This window comes from Saimiri boliviensis, chromosome 18 (assembly GCF_048565385.1).
Source record: "Saimiri boliviensis isolate mSaiBol1 chromosome 18, mSaiBol1.pri, whole genome shotgun sequence".
Classification (NCBI taxonomy): domain Eukaryota; kingdom Metazoa; phylum Chordata; class Mammalia; order Primates; family Cebidae; genus Saimiri; species Saimiri boliviensis.
Genome location: NC_133466.1, coordinates 11919668 through 11936769, shown reverse-complemented (window position 1 = coordinate 11936769; position 17102 = coordinate 11919668). Strand labels below are relative to the sequence as shown.

Below are 17102 nucleotides of genomic sequence, written 5' to 3'. Positions count from 1 at the left end.
AAATTTTCATTTTACTTTGGGCCATAATAAAAGCACCAATACCTTTGTATTTATCTGGCTCAGAGCGCAAGCTTTAACTTGAAGTTTCACAAAGTTGTCCTCTGTAATGAGAAGATTTTCCTAGAACCAAATGATAATAAAATAATGTTATTTTACACATTCCTATGAGAACAGGTCTTAATGCTGTGAACATTTTCACATATAATTAAACAGACCCCAAATCTCATAGCAAATTTTAACAATTACAATGAATTATAGAAAAATACATAATACAAAATAAATAAAATATGGGGGTACAATTTTAAAAAAACCTTTAGAATATGTATTTTAAAAAGCACTCAGAAAACAATATGGATATATGTGTAGACAATAAAGTTAGGATAAGAAAGTAAAGCAGCAAATACTGTACTCCTTTATTTCAACCTAAATAATCTCAGAACATCAGATCTTCACATTTACAGGGATATCCTTAAACACATATACACATAACATATAGCCTTTACTAATTATTAGAATTTGTTTGTTCATTTTGTTTTGAGACAGGTTCTCATTCTGTCTCCAGGCTGGAGTGCAGTGGAGTGATAACAGCTTACTGCAGCCTCCACCTCCAGGGCTTAAGCAATGCTCCTGCCTCAGCCTTCTGAGTAGCTGGGGTTACAGGCATGCACCGCCACACCCAGCTGATTTTTAATTTTTTTGTAGGAATGGGATACTGCTACGTTGCCCAGGCTGGTCTCTAAGTCCTGGGCTCAAGCAATCCTCCTGCCTCAGCCTCCCAAAGTGCTAGGGTTAAAGTCATAAGACACAGTGCCTACCCCTTAAATTTTCTTAACGCTGTAAGTGAAATTCTTTATTTATTCATTTTTTTTTTTTTTAAAGACGGGGTTTCACCATGTTGGTCAGGCCGGTCTTGAACTCCCGACTTCAGGTGATCCGCCCGCCTTGGCCTCCAAAGTGCTTGGATTACGGGCGTGAGCCACCATGCCCAGCCGTGAAATTCTTTTTTAAAAATATAATAAAAAAAAATAGAGATGGTGTCTTGCTGAGTTGCCCAGGTTGGTCTCAAACTCCTGGGCTAAAATAATCCTCCTGTCTCGGCCTCCCAAAGTGCTGTAATTACAGATGTGAGCCATTGTGCCCAGCCAGTGAGCCAGTGAAATTATTTTTTATTTATTTATTTTTTTCCTTGAGATAGAGTCTCTCTCTGTCACCCAGGCTAGAGTGGAGTGGTGCGATCTCAGCTACTGCAAGTTCTGCCTCCTGGGTTCAAGTGATTCTCCTGCCTCAGCCTCCTGAGTAGCTAGGATTACAGGCATGAGTCACTATGCCTGGCTAATTATTTTTGTATTTTTAGTAGAGGTGAATTTTGCCATGTTGCCCAGGTTGGTCTTGAACTCCTGACCTTAAACTCCTAATTTAAATAATTAAATTAGTCTCCTCTACCCGTGATATGCCCAAGATTAGATCAAAAGCTGGCCAAGAATAGCCACTTATAAAGCATTAAGAAAATTTAAGCCTGGGCACTATGTCTCATGCTTTAATCCTGATCTGCCCATCTTGGCTTCCCAAAGTGCTGGGATTACAGGCATGAGCCACTGCGCCAAGCCAGCCAGTGAAATTCTATATAGTCCTTTATTAAACTCTTCTTTAACATGTGCCTTGGACATTTCATCATGCACCATGGGATTCTGGGGTCAACATATGCAATTGAACCTAATTATCCTTCAGATTCCACTTCTAGATGGAAATTCAAAGACAAGGCCAGGCACGGTGTCTCATGCCTGTAATCTCAGCACTTTGGGAGGCCAAGGCAAGTAGATCACTTGAGGTCAGGAGTTTGAGACCAGCTTGGCCAACATGGTGAAAACTGTCTCTACTAAAAATACAGAAAATAGCTGGGCAAGGTGCCGTACACCTGTAGTCCCAGCTACTTGGGAGGCTGAGCCAGGAGAATCACTTGAACTCAAGAGGTGGAGGTTGCAGTGAGTTGATAACTGTGCCACTGCACTTCAGCCTGAGTGACAGAGTTAGAGCCTGTCTCAAAAAAAAAAAAAAGAAAAGAAAAAAAGAAATTAAAAGGCTGAAAGAGTCCAAATTCAGACATTTCAGACATTCAATGTTATCTACCTGTATTATTAAATATCACCTCCTCTAAACAACTGTTCCTGGTACTAGTAATTAAATCAGTGTCCTCTGCCCCTGATATGCCCAAGATTAGATCAAAAGCTGACCAAGGATAGCCATTTTTATAGCCCTTCCTATGATGTATCAAAGGGATTACTGTGTTTTGTTTGTCATGAACACAATCTAGCACATCTTTTTAAATCTCAGATTTGACAAAACTTGGTAACAATATGAAGATGGAAGATGTTCAATAATATTGATGAGTTTGTGAATTTTATTCATGATAGTGTAAACCTGGAGATGTTTCTTCCCAAGAGCTAATCAACCGCAGACCTCTTCCTGATCAATGATAGAAGCCAAGCTTTCTGAAACATAGACTCCTGGCCTAACTGTTTTTGTCTTTTTGAGACAGGGTCTTGCTCTATCACCAAGGCTGGAGTGCAGCGGTGCAAAGAGCTCACTGCAGTCTTGACATACACAGGTGGGTGCTGCCAAGCCTAGCTAATTTATTTTTTAGTAGAAATAGGTGTCTCAGGGGGGATACCATGATCACAAAGGTGGTTTTCCCAGGGCGAGGCTTATCCATTGCACTCTGGATGTGCTGACCCCTGCGATTTCCCCAAATGTGGGAAACTCGACTGCATAATTTGCGGTTGTGGGGGACTGCGTTCTCGCTTTCCCCGGTTTTAATTAAAAAAAAAAAAAAAAAGAAAGAAATGGGTGCCTCATTTTATTGCCCAGGCTGGTCTTAAACTCCTGGGCTCAAGTGATCCTCCTGTTTCAGTCTCCCAAAGTGCTGGGATTACAGACGTGCACCACTGTGCCCAGCTCAAATGTTTTAAGAGTTAATGAAAGACAAGAAAGAAAACTGGATTGTGTTCATGATCCAAACTCCCATTATTATTATGAAATACTGTTTTACATATAGCACTTACTTTTAATCCCTAAATTTATAAAGAATGTTTTTGGCTTGCCACAAATTTTTTTTTTTTTTTTTTTTTTTTTGAGACGGAGTTTCGCTCTTGTTACCCAGGCTGGAGTGCAATGGCGCGATCTCGGCTCACAACCTCCGCCTCCTGGGTTCAGGCAATTCTCCTGCCTCAGCCTCCTGAGTAGCTGGGATTACAGGCACGTGCCACCATGCCCAGCTAATTTTTTGTATTTTTAGTAGAGATGGGGTTTCACCATGTTGACCAGGTTGGTCTTGATCTCTTGACCTCGTGATCCACCCGCCTCAGCCTCCCAAAGTGCTGGGATTACAGGCTTGAGCCACCGCTCACAAATCTTTCTAATAATCATCAATACTGTATATGAAAATTCTACTACCAATGCTTAAAGTAATAAAAAACTAGCAATCACTGAAAACTTAGTAAATGAGGTAACTTTGGCCATCTCTGAAATTTGTATGGAAAACAATATTTTTCTACCTTTTCCATTTCACATATGAGACAAGGTCTTTTCTGAGACAAGGCTACTTTCTGAAAATTTGCATTACTGTGGTATTCAGAATAAACTGGGTTACTTTTGCAACATGTATGACTATTTTGTTCTGTCTTCCTAATGCCTTTTATACCACCAACTTGAAGAACTAAAAACTCTTGCAGCAATTTCTTTTAAAAATATTTTTTAATGTAAGGTAGTGTAATGCCTATAGCTTTATTATTTTGGTCAAGATGGCTTTCGCTATTTAAAGAGTTTTTGTGGTTCCATACGATTTTTAGGATTATTTTTCTGTTTCTGTGAAAAATGCCACTGGCATTTTGATAGAGATTGAATCAAGTCTGTAGATGCTTTGGATAGAAAGGACATTTTAATAATATTAATTCTTCCAATGAATGAACATAGACTATTTTTCTACTTATTACTGTTCTCTTCAATTTATTCCATCAATACTTTATAGTTTTCATTGTAGAGGTATTTTACTTCCTTGGTTAAATTTATTCCTGGGTATTTTATTTTTTGTAGCTATTATAAATGGGATTGCCTTCTTAATTTCTTTCTTTCTTTTTTTTTTTTAGACATGGTCTTGCTCTGTTGCTCAGGCTGAAGAGCAGTGTCAAGATCACAGCTCACTATAGCCTTGACCTCCTGGGCTCAAGTGATCTTTCCATCTTAGCCTCCCAAGTAGCTGGGACTACAAGTATGAGTCACCATGCCTGGCTAACTAAAAAAAAAATTTTTTATAGAAATGAGGTCTCCCTGTATTGCCCAGGCCAATCTTGAACTCTTGGGCTCAAGTCCTTCCACACTTGGTCTCCCAAAGTGCTGGAATTACAGGTGCCTACCCTTTCAATTTCCTTTTCAGATAATTTGCTGTTGGTATAGAGAACTGCTATTTGGCTGCGCATGGTGGCTCACGCCTATAATTCCAGCACTTTGGGAGGCAGAGGCAAAAGGATAGCTTGAGCCCAGGAATTCGAGACCAGCCTGGGCAATGTGGCAAAACCTGCCTCTACCAAAAAAAAAAAAAAAGTTAGTTCGACAGGTATAGGGGCTCATGCCCATAATCCCTGTTACTCAGGAGCCTAGGGTGGGAGCTGGTGGCGGGGGAGGGTGCAGTGAGCCCAGACTGCATCACTGTACTCCAGTGCGGGAAACAGAACAAGACCCTGTCTCAAAAAAACAAAACAATAGCAACAACAAAAAAGAATGGCTACTGATTTTTTATTTTGTATCCTGCAACTTCACTGCATTTGTTAATTAGTTCCAATAGTTTTTTGGTGGATTCTGTGGTTTTCTATACATAAGATCACGTCATCTGCAAACAGGGATGGTTTGACTTTCTTCTTTCCAATTTGAATGCTCTTTCTTTCTTTCTATTGCCTAACTGCTCTGACTAGGACTTCCAGTACTATGTTGAAAAGAAGTAGTGAAAGTGGGCATCTTTGTCTTGTTCCAGATTTTAGAAGAAAAGCTTCCAACTTTTTCCTGTTTAGTATGTTGTTAGCTGCATGTTTGTTTTACATGGCTTTTATTTTATTGAATATACCTAATATACGTATTTAGGTCTATTCATTCTATACCTAATTTTTGTAGGGTTTTTATCATGAAGAGATGCTGAATTTTATTATATGGTTTTTCTGTATCTATAGAGATGATAGAGAGTTTTTGTCCTTCATTCTGTTAATGTGATATATCACATATTATCAATTTGCTAATGTTGAATTATCCTTGCATCCCTGGGATAAATGGCACTCGACCATGGCCATCAGTGAAATAGAAATCAAACCCACAAGAAGATATCCCCTGATCCCCATTAGAATGGCTATTATCAAAAAGACAAAAAATAACAAATGTTGGTGAGGATGTGGAGAATGGGAACTCTTACACACCACTGGTGGTCATGTAAATTAGTATAGCCATTATAGACAAAAATATGGATGCTCCTCAAAAAATTAAAAATAGGCCGGGCGCGGTGGCTCAAGCCTGTAATCCCAGCACTTTGGGAGGCCGAGGCGGGTGGATCACGAGGTCAAGAGATTGAGACCGTCCTGGTCAATATGGTGAAACCCCGTCTCTACTAAAAATACAAAAAAAAGTAGCTGGGCATGGTGGCACATGCCTGTAATCAGAGCTACTCAGGAGGCTGAGGCAGGAGAATTGCCTGAACCCAGGAGGAGGAGGTTGCAGTGAGCCGAGATCGCGCCATTGCACTCCAGCCTGGGTAACAAGAGCAAAACTCCGTCTCAAAAAAAAAAAAAAAAAAAAAAAAAAAAAAATTAAAAATAGAACTACCAGGTTGGGTGTGGTGGCTCACGCCTGTATTCCTAGCACTTTGGGAGGCTAAGGCAGGTGGATCACCTGAGGTCAGGGGTTTGAGACCAGGCTGGCCAACACAGAGAAACCCTGTCTCTACTAAAAATACAAAAATGAGCCAGATATGCTGGTGCACGCCTGTAATCCCAACTACTCGGGAGGCTGAGGCAGGAGAATCACTTGAACCTGGGAGGCAGAGGTTGCAGTGAGCTGAGATCCGCACCACTGTACTCCAGCCTGGGCGGCAGAGTGAGACTCTGTCTCAACTTAAAAAAAAAACAGAACTATCATGTAATCCATCAATCCCTCTCCTGGGTATACATCCATCCAAAGGAAATGAAAGAAATATGTCAAAATGATATCTATACATCTATGTTTACTGCAGCACTATTCACAATAGCCAAGATATGGAATCAACCTATGTGTCCATCAACAAATGAATGGATAAAGAAAATGTGGTATATATACCCAATGGAATACTATTCAGCCATAAAAAAAATAAAATCCTGTCATTTGTGAAAATGTGAATGAATCTAGAGAACATTGTGCTAAGTGAAATAAGCACAGAAAAACAAATACTACATGATGTCACTCAAATGTGGAATCTAAAAAAGTTGATTTCATAGATGTAGAAATTCCAATAATGGTTACCAGAGGCTGGGGAGATTAAAGGGGTGGGAGCTGGGAGAGAGGTTGGTCAACAGGTACAAAGTTACAGATAGATGGGAGGAATAGGTTCTGGTCTTCTATTGTATGGTAGACTGACTATAGTTAACAATGTACTGCATATTTCAAAATAGCTAGAAGAGAATATTTTGAATGACACAACAAAATGGCAAGTATTTTAGTGATGGATATGCTAATTACCCTGATTAGATCATTACATATTTATACATGAATCAAAATATCACACTGTGCCCAATAATATATACAATTATGTGTCAATTAAAAACAAAATGAAACAAAAAATTTTTGTTACACTACAATATGAACCACCATTTTCACATAGAATTTAAAGGAAAGTATTGTAATTTGAGGAGTTTCGTTTAAGTAATTTTTGTTCATTAAGTCCCACTCAAAATAACATGTCATTTACAAGTGGGTTTATGGCATATAAAGATACACTATCTCGTTTACTTTAATGATTAAACATTTTTTCTTACCCTTTCTTGAAATACAAATGTTATTTCTTCATCTGTGGAACTCTGCTGGAAATATAAGCCTTTCATAGTGACCTAAAAATAAACATATATACATGAAATAAAATAACAAGTCTTCCAGAATAAATGAAAGCAAAAATGGAAAAACAGTGCTGGCAAAGGATAAAATGACAACTATAAATGTAGACTTCAAATAAGTAAATTTAAAAAATCTTTCACAAAGTGATCAAATAAGAGAATATGCAACAACTTCTGGGTACCTGTCTTACTGAGAATGGGTTTACAGTTCAACCTTTTACTACAAAGGCAAACATGCTTCATTTTACTTTCCTATACAATAAAAAAAGATTACTTACAAGAAACCTTATGATGGACAGAGAAGCTCAATTTTATTTACCTTTTATTAAATTTTCCTTTAATTACCAATGTTTACCAAAGGCTTTCAAAGTCTTAAAGATCATAAAAAATGACAAAGTGAACAGCCAATACACTGGTTGAAATTGTGGCCCTAATTCTTCTGTTTCAGTCTATAAATTATTTATTGGGAGTATTTAAATTTATATTGTGAATTTCTTGAAGCATCTCTAAGGATTACAAATTGTTCCTTTAATTTTCAGAGCAATTGTACAGTAAGACTATTTTTTTAAATGCAAATTTTATAGAAGTATAAAATACAGGAAAGTGCACAAGTCCCACAGCATATAACTTGTTGAATTTTAGTGTGGCTATGCCCATGTCATAGCAGAGGACACATTATCACGAGACCTCCACAAGTTCCCTGTGTCCCCCTCTCCTCCTAAGGAGACCCAATATCCTAAATTTTAACAGCACAGATTTTTGTCTGCTTCTGAACTTCATATAAATAAACTTATACGCTTTAATGTCTTTTCTTTCTTTCTATATTAGGTTTGTGAGTCTCACTCATGCTGTTGCTTGTAGTTGTAGTCCGTTCATTCACATTGTTATATAGTACTCCACTGTATAAACAAATTGCTATTTATCCATTCCCCTATAAATAGGCACTTGAAGTGTTTCCAGTTTGGGGCTCTTATGAATGGTTCTGCTAAAAAACATCCTTGTATATACTTTTTGGTGAAAGTACTATTATTTCATTTATTCTATGAATGAGGAAAATGAATCTTAGCTTAAGCACATAGTTGATGTCTCACAGCACCAGCTGGGCCAGAACTGGGATATAAACCAGGTGCTACTGAATCCAAAGTCACTACTCCTAACCATGGCATTTAATCATTTCCTACTGAGCTGCTAACATTAGATATATCAGTCAAAGTGGAATATTTTTAAGATCATTACTAAGTACTTGTTGATAGTTCTGGATACATAATTTGCAGGGCCTAGTGCAAAATGAAAATGTGGAAAGCCTTGTCTAGAAATTATCAAAATTTCAAGATAGCAGAGCATGAAATCAAGCACATCTCTTCTGTGTGAGGTCAGTGAGACTGCATAGGCCACATGCCCATAAAGCCAGCCCTCTGTGTTGAATGCTAGTGGATCTACTTGGATCTAAACATGTAAAGAGTTTTTACAGAGTGTAGTTGAACAATGATTGCTGGTTTCTCAGATGTGATAATCCGATGCTGGAACTAACAGAAATGAGTACACATTTAAGATATATATAGGAATTATGTATGTAGCATGTATCAATGAAGTATATAAAAGCAGGATTAAGCTAGGTCAAATGATTAATTCTAACCCTTTGGTTGCAAAAGGTCTTTATTTGTGTCAATGTTTTTGTTTGGGGCTGGGGAGAACCCAAGCATAGTTACAGCAGTTACGTATTCCCTCCAGCATTAAATCTAATCTCTTTTGCCCACTTTTGAAGGCTCTCTAAAATGCATACTCACTTTCCCTACTCTACCTTACTGCTCCACAACATCCAAGCACATACCCTCTGCCTATCTAGTCAGTATGACTTCATCTCATATGGTTACCCCCTGTCTCAGAGCTCCCAGGTATGGCCTGTTCTCTGACAGAATGCTGTACTTCACCGATTCTGCTAAGTAAATAAAGTCCAAGTTCTACCCCCTCTCCGGAATCATCCCCAGTGACAATCACTGCATCTGTTCCATGCTTCCAGATTTCATTACATATTAACAAAACCTTGCTTTATTTATTTACTAACTAGTGGGCTTTCCCAACCTGTGAAAATCTATATCCATTATTATTAAATAAAAAAAATCTCTGTTCCTACTCAGTCTGGAGTTACTAGAATTGCCTTTTTGAGAAGTGAAACAATCACATATCAACACCTTGATTTCAAAGCATCTTGCTTTGTGATACTGGAAGGTGCTGTTTTCTCTGCCCTTTGAATCTTGAATTACATGGCATATCACCCAGATAAGCAGTCACGTGGACCTTAGACTGTGCCCAGTTTCAAAGACCCTGGAAGATAACTACCTGTTTGCACCCCTAGTATTTCCTAATATATAATATATAATATAAAAATATTGCCTATATATAATAATGGCAATATTTTTAGTCACATCATGCTACATAGTTTTTTTAAGTTAGGAGAAAATTGCCCTGGTTAGTGGAAAAAAGTAGTGTTTTGTTGGTCCAATTAAAAATTGTATGGGAACAAAAATATCCATAAAATTACAAAGTAAAAAAAGAGGTGTTTTTTACAAAAGCAGCCAGAAGAAAATTGAGGAAATACTTGTCTTGCGAGTCCAAAAAAGGAATACTGAGTTCCTAGTACTAAGAAAATGGTAGAACGAATGGTACTGAAGGCCCACATGGTTTCCTAGGCAGATTATATAAAACACTTACTCTATTATTCAATAAAATTTGATTTCATTTTATTTTTTGTTTTTGGTCTCACACTCTGTCAGTCTCATGTTATTTAATAAAATTTGTATTGACTTAAAAGACATTTGCACATAGGACATAAAGAATAAAACATTGTATAAAATAAAAATAAAAATAAAAATATATAGGCTAGGTGTGTTGGTTCATGCCTGTAATCCCAGCACTTTGGGAGGCGGAGGCAGGTGGATCACAAGGTCAAGAGATCGAGACCATCCTGGCCAACATGGTGAAACCCTGTCTCTATTAAATATACAAAAATTAGCTGGGGGCGGTGGTGTGTGCCTATAGTCCCAGCTACTTGGGAGTCCGAGGCAGGAAATCGCTTGAACCTGGGAGGCAGAGGTTGCAGTGAGCCGAGAGCATGCCACTGCACTCCAGCCTGGCGACAGAGTGAGACTCCGTCTCAATAAATAAGTACAATATATATAATATTTATGAAATTTCTAAGAAAAGTCATGTAACTTCAAAACTGTAAGTTCCACTATCAATTTTACGATTCAAAAGAGTACATTATAAAGCTTTTTGGCCAGGGGTGGTGGCTCATACCTGTCATCCCAACACTTTGGGAGGCTGAGGCAGGAGGACTGCTTGAGCCCAGGAGTTCGAAAGTCTGGGCAACAAAGCAAGACCCTGTCTCTTAAAATAAAATAAATAAATAAATAAGCCTGGTGTAGTGATGCTCACCTGTAGTCCTATCTAGGCGTTGGAGGCTGCTGTGAGCTATGATCACCACTGTATTCCAGCCTTGAAACAGAGCAAAACCCTGTCTCTTAAAAATATAAAACTTTTTAATAAACCTGTTTATTAAACAGGCTGATGTAGCCTGTGAAAAGTATAAGGATAGGGGCCGGGTGCGGTGGCACACGCCTGTAATCCCAGCACTTTGGGAGGCTGAGGCAGGTGGATCACGAGGTCAGGAGTTCAAGACCAGTCTGGCCAACCTGGTGAAATGCCATCTCTAAAAAAAAAATAAATAAATAGGCCAGGCGCGGTGACTCACGCCTGTAATCCTGACACTTTGGGAGGCCAAGGTGGGTGGATCACCTGAGGTCAGGAGTTCAAGACCAGATTGGCCATCATGGTGAAACCCTATCTTATTAAATAAATAAATAAATAAAAGCATAAGGATTTATATTTTTACAGGTATATGAGAATTTTTAAATATTTGAATTAATACACAAACTGAGGATTGTGCTAGTAGTACTATAAATTTTTATAATGGCCACACAGTAAACTTACTAAAAATCTGCAGAAACAAAAATTAAGAAGATAATACCAATTTTAAATAGTTTTTAGCAAAAGCAGAATGAGAACTTTGCATAAATTAAACACCTGACTACAAACACTTCAGGAAAGTAGTTAATAAAGGTATTGATCTGCTAAGGGGTTTCTAAAAAATCAATGGGAAGTAATTTCAAATGGTTTCATCCTTCTTATAATAGCAACACGAACTCCACTTGCTCTTCCGTTACACTCAATCCCCCCAAGAAGCTTATCTATTAATAATTGTAAATAAAACCTCTACAGCCGGGCACAGTGGCTCAAGCCTGTAATCCCAGCACTTTGGGAGGCCGAGGCGGGTGGATCACGAGGTCAAGAGATCGAGACCATCCCGGTCAACATGGTGAAACCCCGTCTCTACTAAAAATACAAAAAATTAGCTGGGCATGGTGGCACGTGCCTGTAATCCCAGCTCCTCAGGAGGCTGAGGCAGGAGAATTGCCTGAACCCAGGAGGCGGAGGTTGCGGTGAGCCGAGATCGCGCCATTGCACTCCAGCCTGGGTAACAAGAGCGAAACTCCGTCTCAAAAAAAAAAAAAAAAAAAAAAAACCTCTACATATCATTCCTTACCTACACTTTCAGGCCAAAAGTGATCTGAGCATCAGACCAACCTGAAATTCAACAGACACAAAGCTGGACTCATCTTTCCCCCCAAATAAGAATTTGCTGTACTCTCCAGTCATCAGGAATACCTTAGATCCATCCCATCACCTTCACACTGGTGATGTGCGAATACCTCAATGCCTCAGGCTTGGGCTATGGCGACAGGCTGACAAATGCTTTCATTTTTCTTCCTCATTCAACCCATCCATTCCCCTATGGCTAATTTAATTCCTGGAAGTCCAAATTCCTCTTCTTACATGCTCAAATTTTTATTAATCCCCAACACAAACTTTGTAATACTATGGCCACTTCAGGCTCAGAGTTCAGCTATAATGTTTCTAACAAACCTGTTTTTGTTTTGAGATGGAGTTTCACTCTTGTTGCTCAGGCTGGAGAGCAATGGTGCGATCTTGGCTCACTGCAACTCTGCCTCCTGGGTTCAAGCGTTTCTCTTGCCCCAACTTCCTGAGTAGCTGGGATTACAGGCATGCGCCACCACACCTCGCTAATTTGTTGTATTTTTAGTAGAGATGGGGTTTCTCCTTGTTGGTCAGGCTGGTCTCAAACTCCTGACCTCAGGTGATTGACCTGCCTCAGCCTCCAAAAGTGCTGCGATTACAGGCGTGAGCCACCACGCCTGGCCTCATTTTTCTTTTAAGGAAAGCAAAGATATATTGTCAAGCAGCTAGACAACAGAAAAACAGATGAAGTCAACTCTGCAATGTGGCCCTGTATGCTCAACCTGGTCACCATCCCAGGCTCTCTTGGGATGTCTGAGTATCCAGTACCCGATTCCCTATCCATTGTTAGGACCTGTGCACAGCATTATAATACTAGCTGGATTGTTAGGGGGAAATCTTCAATTATATTTCAGATCATTGGGAAGAGGTGAATTAATATTACATTTCGACAATGTTTGCATTAATCTATGAGACTTTTCATACAAATCTACACATTGGAAAAAGAAATGTGCCCAAATACTTGGCTAAAAAGAATATAGTCAGTATAATCAAAGCAACTAGCTGGAGGTTTGGCTCAAATACTGTACTCTGCAGGGTATGGAGGATGGTAGTCCTAATGGGTCAGGTTTGTTTCTTAAAGAGTGTAGTGAATGCATGGTCATAACAGTTGAGGACATCTCTAACTTGCACAGGCAAAACAGTCTCTAGAATCTGTATACTCAAAGGACACTTTGCACAAGCAAAGAGTCCACAGGTGTTTTGCTATGTACAACTACAGTGCTCTTTTGTGCCTATTATATAGACGGGCATAGGAGACACTGTGACAGTGGCTTATACCTGGCTAAACCTTGGAAAGCAATTCCAGCTGATAATATAAGAACTTTAGGCACTATAATTTAAAACTAAGTGGAGAATGCACAACATTAGGTGGTCTCTACCACTAGAGGAACTGAAACAGAGGCTGAGTACATATTACAGTGGCTTTATAAAGGAGATTTAAGCATCAATTGAGTGGGACAGGTGTATCAGATGACCATTAAATTATCTTCTAATTGTGACAATCTTGATATATATTCAATTGAATTTATACATGTGTGGCATAATGTCTACATCTTATGCAACCTGAGATCTAAAGATAGATAAAGAAGCAGAAAAGGAAGTTGTTTCTTTTTTGCCTAGCTAGCACAGTGGCTCTCAACAAAGAACTCTTGGATTTCAAAAGAATTTGGCCGGGGACGGTGGCTCACACCTGTAATCCCAGCACTTAGGGAGGCCAAGGCAGGTGGATCACAAAGTAAGGAGTTCAAGACCAGCCTGGCCAAGACGGTGAAACCCTGTCCTTACTAAAAATACAAAAATTAGCCAGGTATGGGTCCTTACTAAAAATATAAAAATTACCTGGGTGTGGTGGTGGGTGTCTGTAATCCCAGCTATTTGGGAAGCTGAGACAGAGTACTGCTTGAACCTGGGAGGTGGAGGTTGCAGTGAACTGAGATCGTGCCACTGCACTCCAGCCTGGGCAACAGAGCAAGACTCCATCTCAAAAAAAAAAAAAAAAAAAAGAATTTCTGATGATGTCCCTACCCACATGAGGGCTTTATTTTATTATCTGTTGATTTTCAGACTGCATTTTCACTTAAGAGTCCAGGGTTTCTTACATGAGCAATTCCCCACCCATATCTTTGGGGGCTGGAGACATGGGATGGTCATTATCCCAAAGAGCTGAAAATCTATGGTCCAGTTACTATACAATGTAGGGTTACTTAATATAGTATGATCCAGAACAACAGAAACTTAACTTTCATTTATGTTTTTGAATGAGCATCATATTTTCCCATAATGTACTACTTGAGGAACAAGGGAGCAAATAGTGTGATGAATGAATCTTCCCTTTACACTGGCTTAAGCATGTCACTCTGGGACAAGGCAGGTGGAGGTCCCTGGTGATGACCAAAATAACCAACTGAAGGATCCTTCCACAACTCTACCACAGGGCAGTTACTAGCTCCCCTGCAATCCATTTAACTGATTTTCTTTTTCACCTACTAACATTACCAAAGCTTGTAAATGCTTAATTTTCCAGTTCACTAGAGGATGGTGGAGAAACCACTTCTTGCTTCAAATGAAAAATATGAATTCTAACTTTGATTATTAAATATTTACTAATTCAAAAATTAAGAGAAAATTTCGTGTCTTTACTATGTATAAAATGGAAGAAATTTTTTTGTAAAATACCATATTTTAGCATATGTAGATATGCGTTTTTTTGTTTGTTTGTTTGTTTTTTGAGACAGGGTGTTGCCAAGGCTAGAGTGTAGTGGCCACGATCTCGGCTCATTGTAAGCTCTGCCTCCCATGTTCAAGCAATTCTCCTGCCTCAGCCTCCTTAATAGCTGGGATTATAAGTGTGCACCACCATGCCCAGCTAACTTTTGTATTTTTAGTAGAGACAGGGTTTTACCATGTTAGTCAGGCTGGTTTTGCACTCCGGGCCTCAAGTGATCCACCTGCCTTGGCCTCCCAAAGTGCTGTGATTACGCGTGTGAGCCACCACGCCCTGCCTCATATGTGTATTTTTTGCTCTTCTACTCTTAAAACTCTCCTGAGCTCAGTGTATTACTACTCACTGGGTCTACAAAAAGAGTATAGCTATCTTAGAGATATTTCACTGCACAAGGCTGGCAGCTTGATCTTGTATGGGAAACTCTCTCAGTTTCAAATCTAAACATCTTATCCCCTGCTATAAGCTGGAACAGAGGCATCAATGAAGGGAAATTAGTAATAAAAAGTAGTAATTTTACACGGCAGTGTAAAATTCAGTGGCTGCTGGGTCAGATTTAGAAGTCATAACTGCCTCGAGTTTGAAACCTGGCTCTCCTAATTATCAGCTGTATGACCTTGGGTTACTTAATTTTAACCTTTCTGGGCCCAAGATCCCATATCTTAGATAATAATAGCAGTTATCTCAAAGGGTTGCCGTAAGTATTAAATAGTACATGCAAAGCACTCAGGGCAACATCATACTTTCAGAAATGCTGACTATTTTAACTATTATTTCTGTAAATTGGGGATATTTCTATTACAGAGAATCTCTAAAGCAGTTCTGAAGCCCATCTCACAGAGTTGCAAAGGGTTTTGGTCAATGCAACCTTACTTTTCACACCTTTTAATTTCTGCAGTGGGCTACGGTAGCAGCCACTAACACAGGTGGCTATTGAGCATTCCAACTGTGTCTAGTTGGAATTGAGATGTGCTGGAAGTGGAAAATACACATCAGATTTCAAAGATTTAATACGAAGAACGTAAAATCTCAATTTTAAAATATTTGAAGAAGCGATGAAATGGTAATGTCTCGGATATACTGGGCTAAATGAAGAATATAATTAAAATTAATTTCACGAGTTTCTTTTCACTTTTTAAATGTAGCTACCCTGAAACTTAAAATGACATAAGGGGCTCGCAGTATATTTGTACTGTACAGAGTTTAGGTAAAACCTTGATGCTCATAACGCGGACAGTCGCACCTGGGAGCTTCCTAGAAACGCAGATGTTCGGGCTTGTACCCAGACCTATTCCAAGGCAATGCTTACATCTCGCTCCAGATTATTCCGCTGTTTAGCGGAATGAAGAGGGCAGATCTGGCTCGAAAGCCACATACAGCAAATAACTACTAACTGCTTTCCGAATACAGCAAAGGGATGAGGAAGAAAGAAGTGGCTGAGAAGTAACAGAGGAAGAAAAAGACACTCAAATTCTAGAAACAAGCAACAGTAGAGAAAGACTCAACCTGGGAGATTAAGTGGAAGGGCAATCCCAGACCTCTGTCTCCATAAAAGTAGAGGGAGATGCAAACTGAGATAAGACCTACAGTCAAAACCCGTCAAAGTCCAGGAAACTATCCCTCAAATCTAGTCTTACCCGCCCCTCAGCGACCTCAGCTAAGCTAGGCCTGGGCCCGAACGAGTCTCCGGTTGGGGTTCGACGCGAACCACCATCCTCCCCAGGGCTGCACGGTTCCGTGGGGCATCTCTCCACCTTTCGCTTAAAGCCCCGTTTCTCAAGACACAGAACGCGTTTCCTGGGGCTCACCTGTCTCTTAGCCGCCCCAACGGCCTGCACCTTCGCCACCGCCACCTTCAAGTCCTTCCGCAGAGAGCCCGCCCCCCGCTCCCATTGGTCAGGTCGTTCGTCACTCCTGAAGGGCGGGGTCGGACACGGGAGGCTGTCGAGGACGCCATGGCAACCGGTCTCGAAACTACAACTCCCGGCAGGTTCCGCTCGGGGGCGGGGGAAGAGGCGAGGCACCGCCTCAAGGGCTACCAATAAATGGGCGAAGTTGGAATCGCCTGGATGGGTTCCGTTTCATGCAAATTCTAACTGAAGACCACACCCTTCCTCATTCCAACCACAGCCCCTGCCAACCGCTTAGGGTTGTGCTTCGCCTCTCTTTTCCTTTCCACATTATTCTCTCTTTTAAAACCTCCAACAATTAAGTTAGTTAAGTGCATCCTATCTAGCGTCTCTCACGGAAACGAGCAGATGCACGGAAATCATGGAGCAAAATCTCCATAAACCACGATAGGGCAACATCATACAAGAAATCTCCGGTTACGCCTACGTCGGGGGGAGAGGAGTGCTAATCTCGCTCCCCTCTCAACGCCTGCTGATTGGCTCATTTGGCTTGTCACTCTGTTGTCTTACATTTCTTTGGCTCTCCCTCCTTGGGTTTGCTCGGTGGGCGGGGCCAGCGGTAGGGGGCGGTGAGAAGGTGCGAACCTCTTCTTCCGATTGGCAGGAGGTTTTCCCACCCACTTGTGGGCGGAGCCGGGGGTAGATGGGGGCGGGGGAGGCAGCGGAGGGGAGATGAGGAGATAGGCGGGAGCGAGG

The 17102-nt window shown here is 40.3% G+C and overlaps 1 protein-coding gene and 1 non-coding gene across 3 annotated transcripts in view; one reads left to right on the top strand and one right to left on the bottom strand.

Moving 5' to 3' along the window:
- CRYZL1 (crystallin zeta like 1) overlaps positions 1 to 16373 on the bottom strand; it is a 53620-nt gene extending 37247 nt beyond the window's left edge. For both annotated transcript variants that reach the window (XM_003927649.3, XM_010338302.2), the window contains exons 1-3: positions 16305 to 16373; positions 7044 to 7115; positions 43 to 120 (exon numbers count right to left, since the gene is read on the bottom strand). In XM_003927649.3, the coding sequence (XP_003927698.1) occupies positions 43 to 120; positions 7044 to 7109 (144 nt within the window). In that variant the 5' untranslated portion in view covers positions 7110 to 7115; positions 16305 to 16373. The remainder of the gene's footprint in view (positions 1 to 42; positions 121 to 7043; positions 7116 to 16304) is intronic.
- LOC120368483 (U1 spliceosomal RNA) lies at positions 2647 to 2808 on the top strand. Its single transcript, XR_005582598.1, has one exon. It is a non-coding gene; the product is annotated as a U1 spliceosomal RNA (small nuclear RNA).
- Positions 16374 to 17102: the final 729 nt, after the last annotated feature.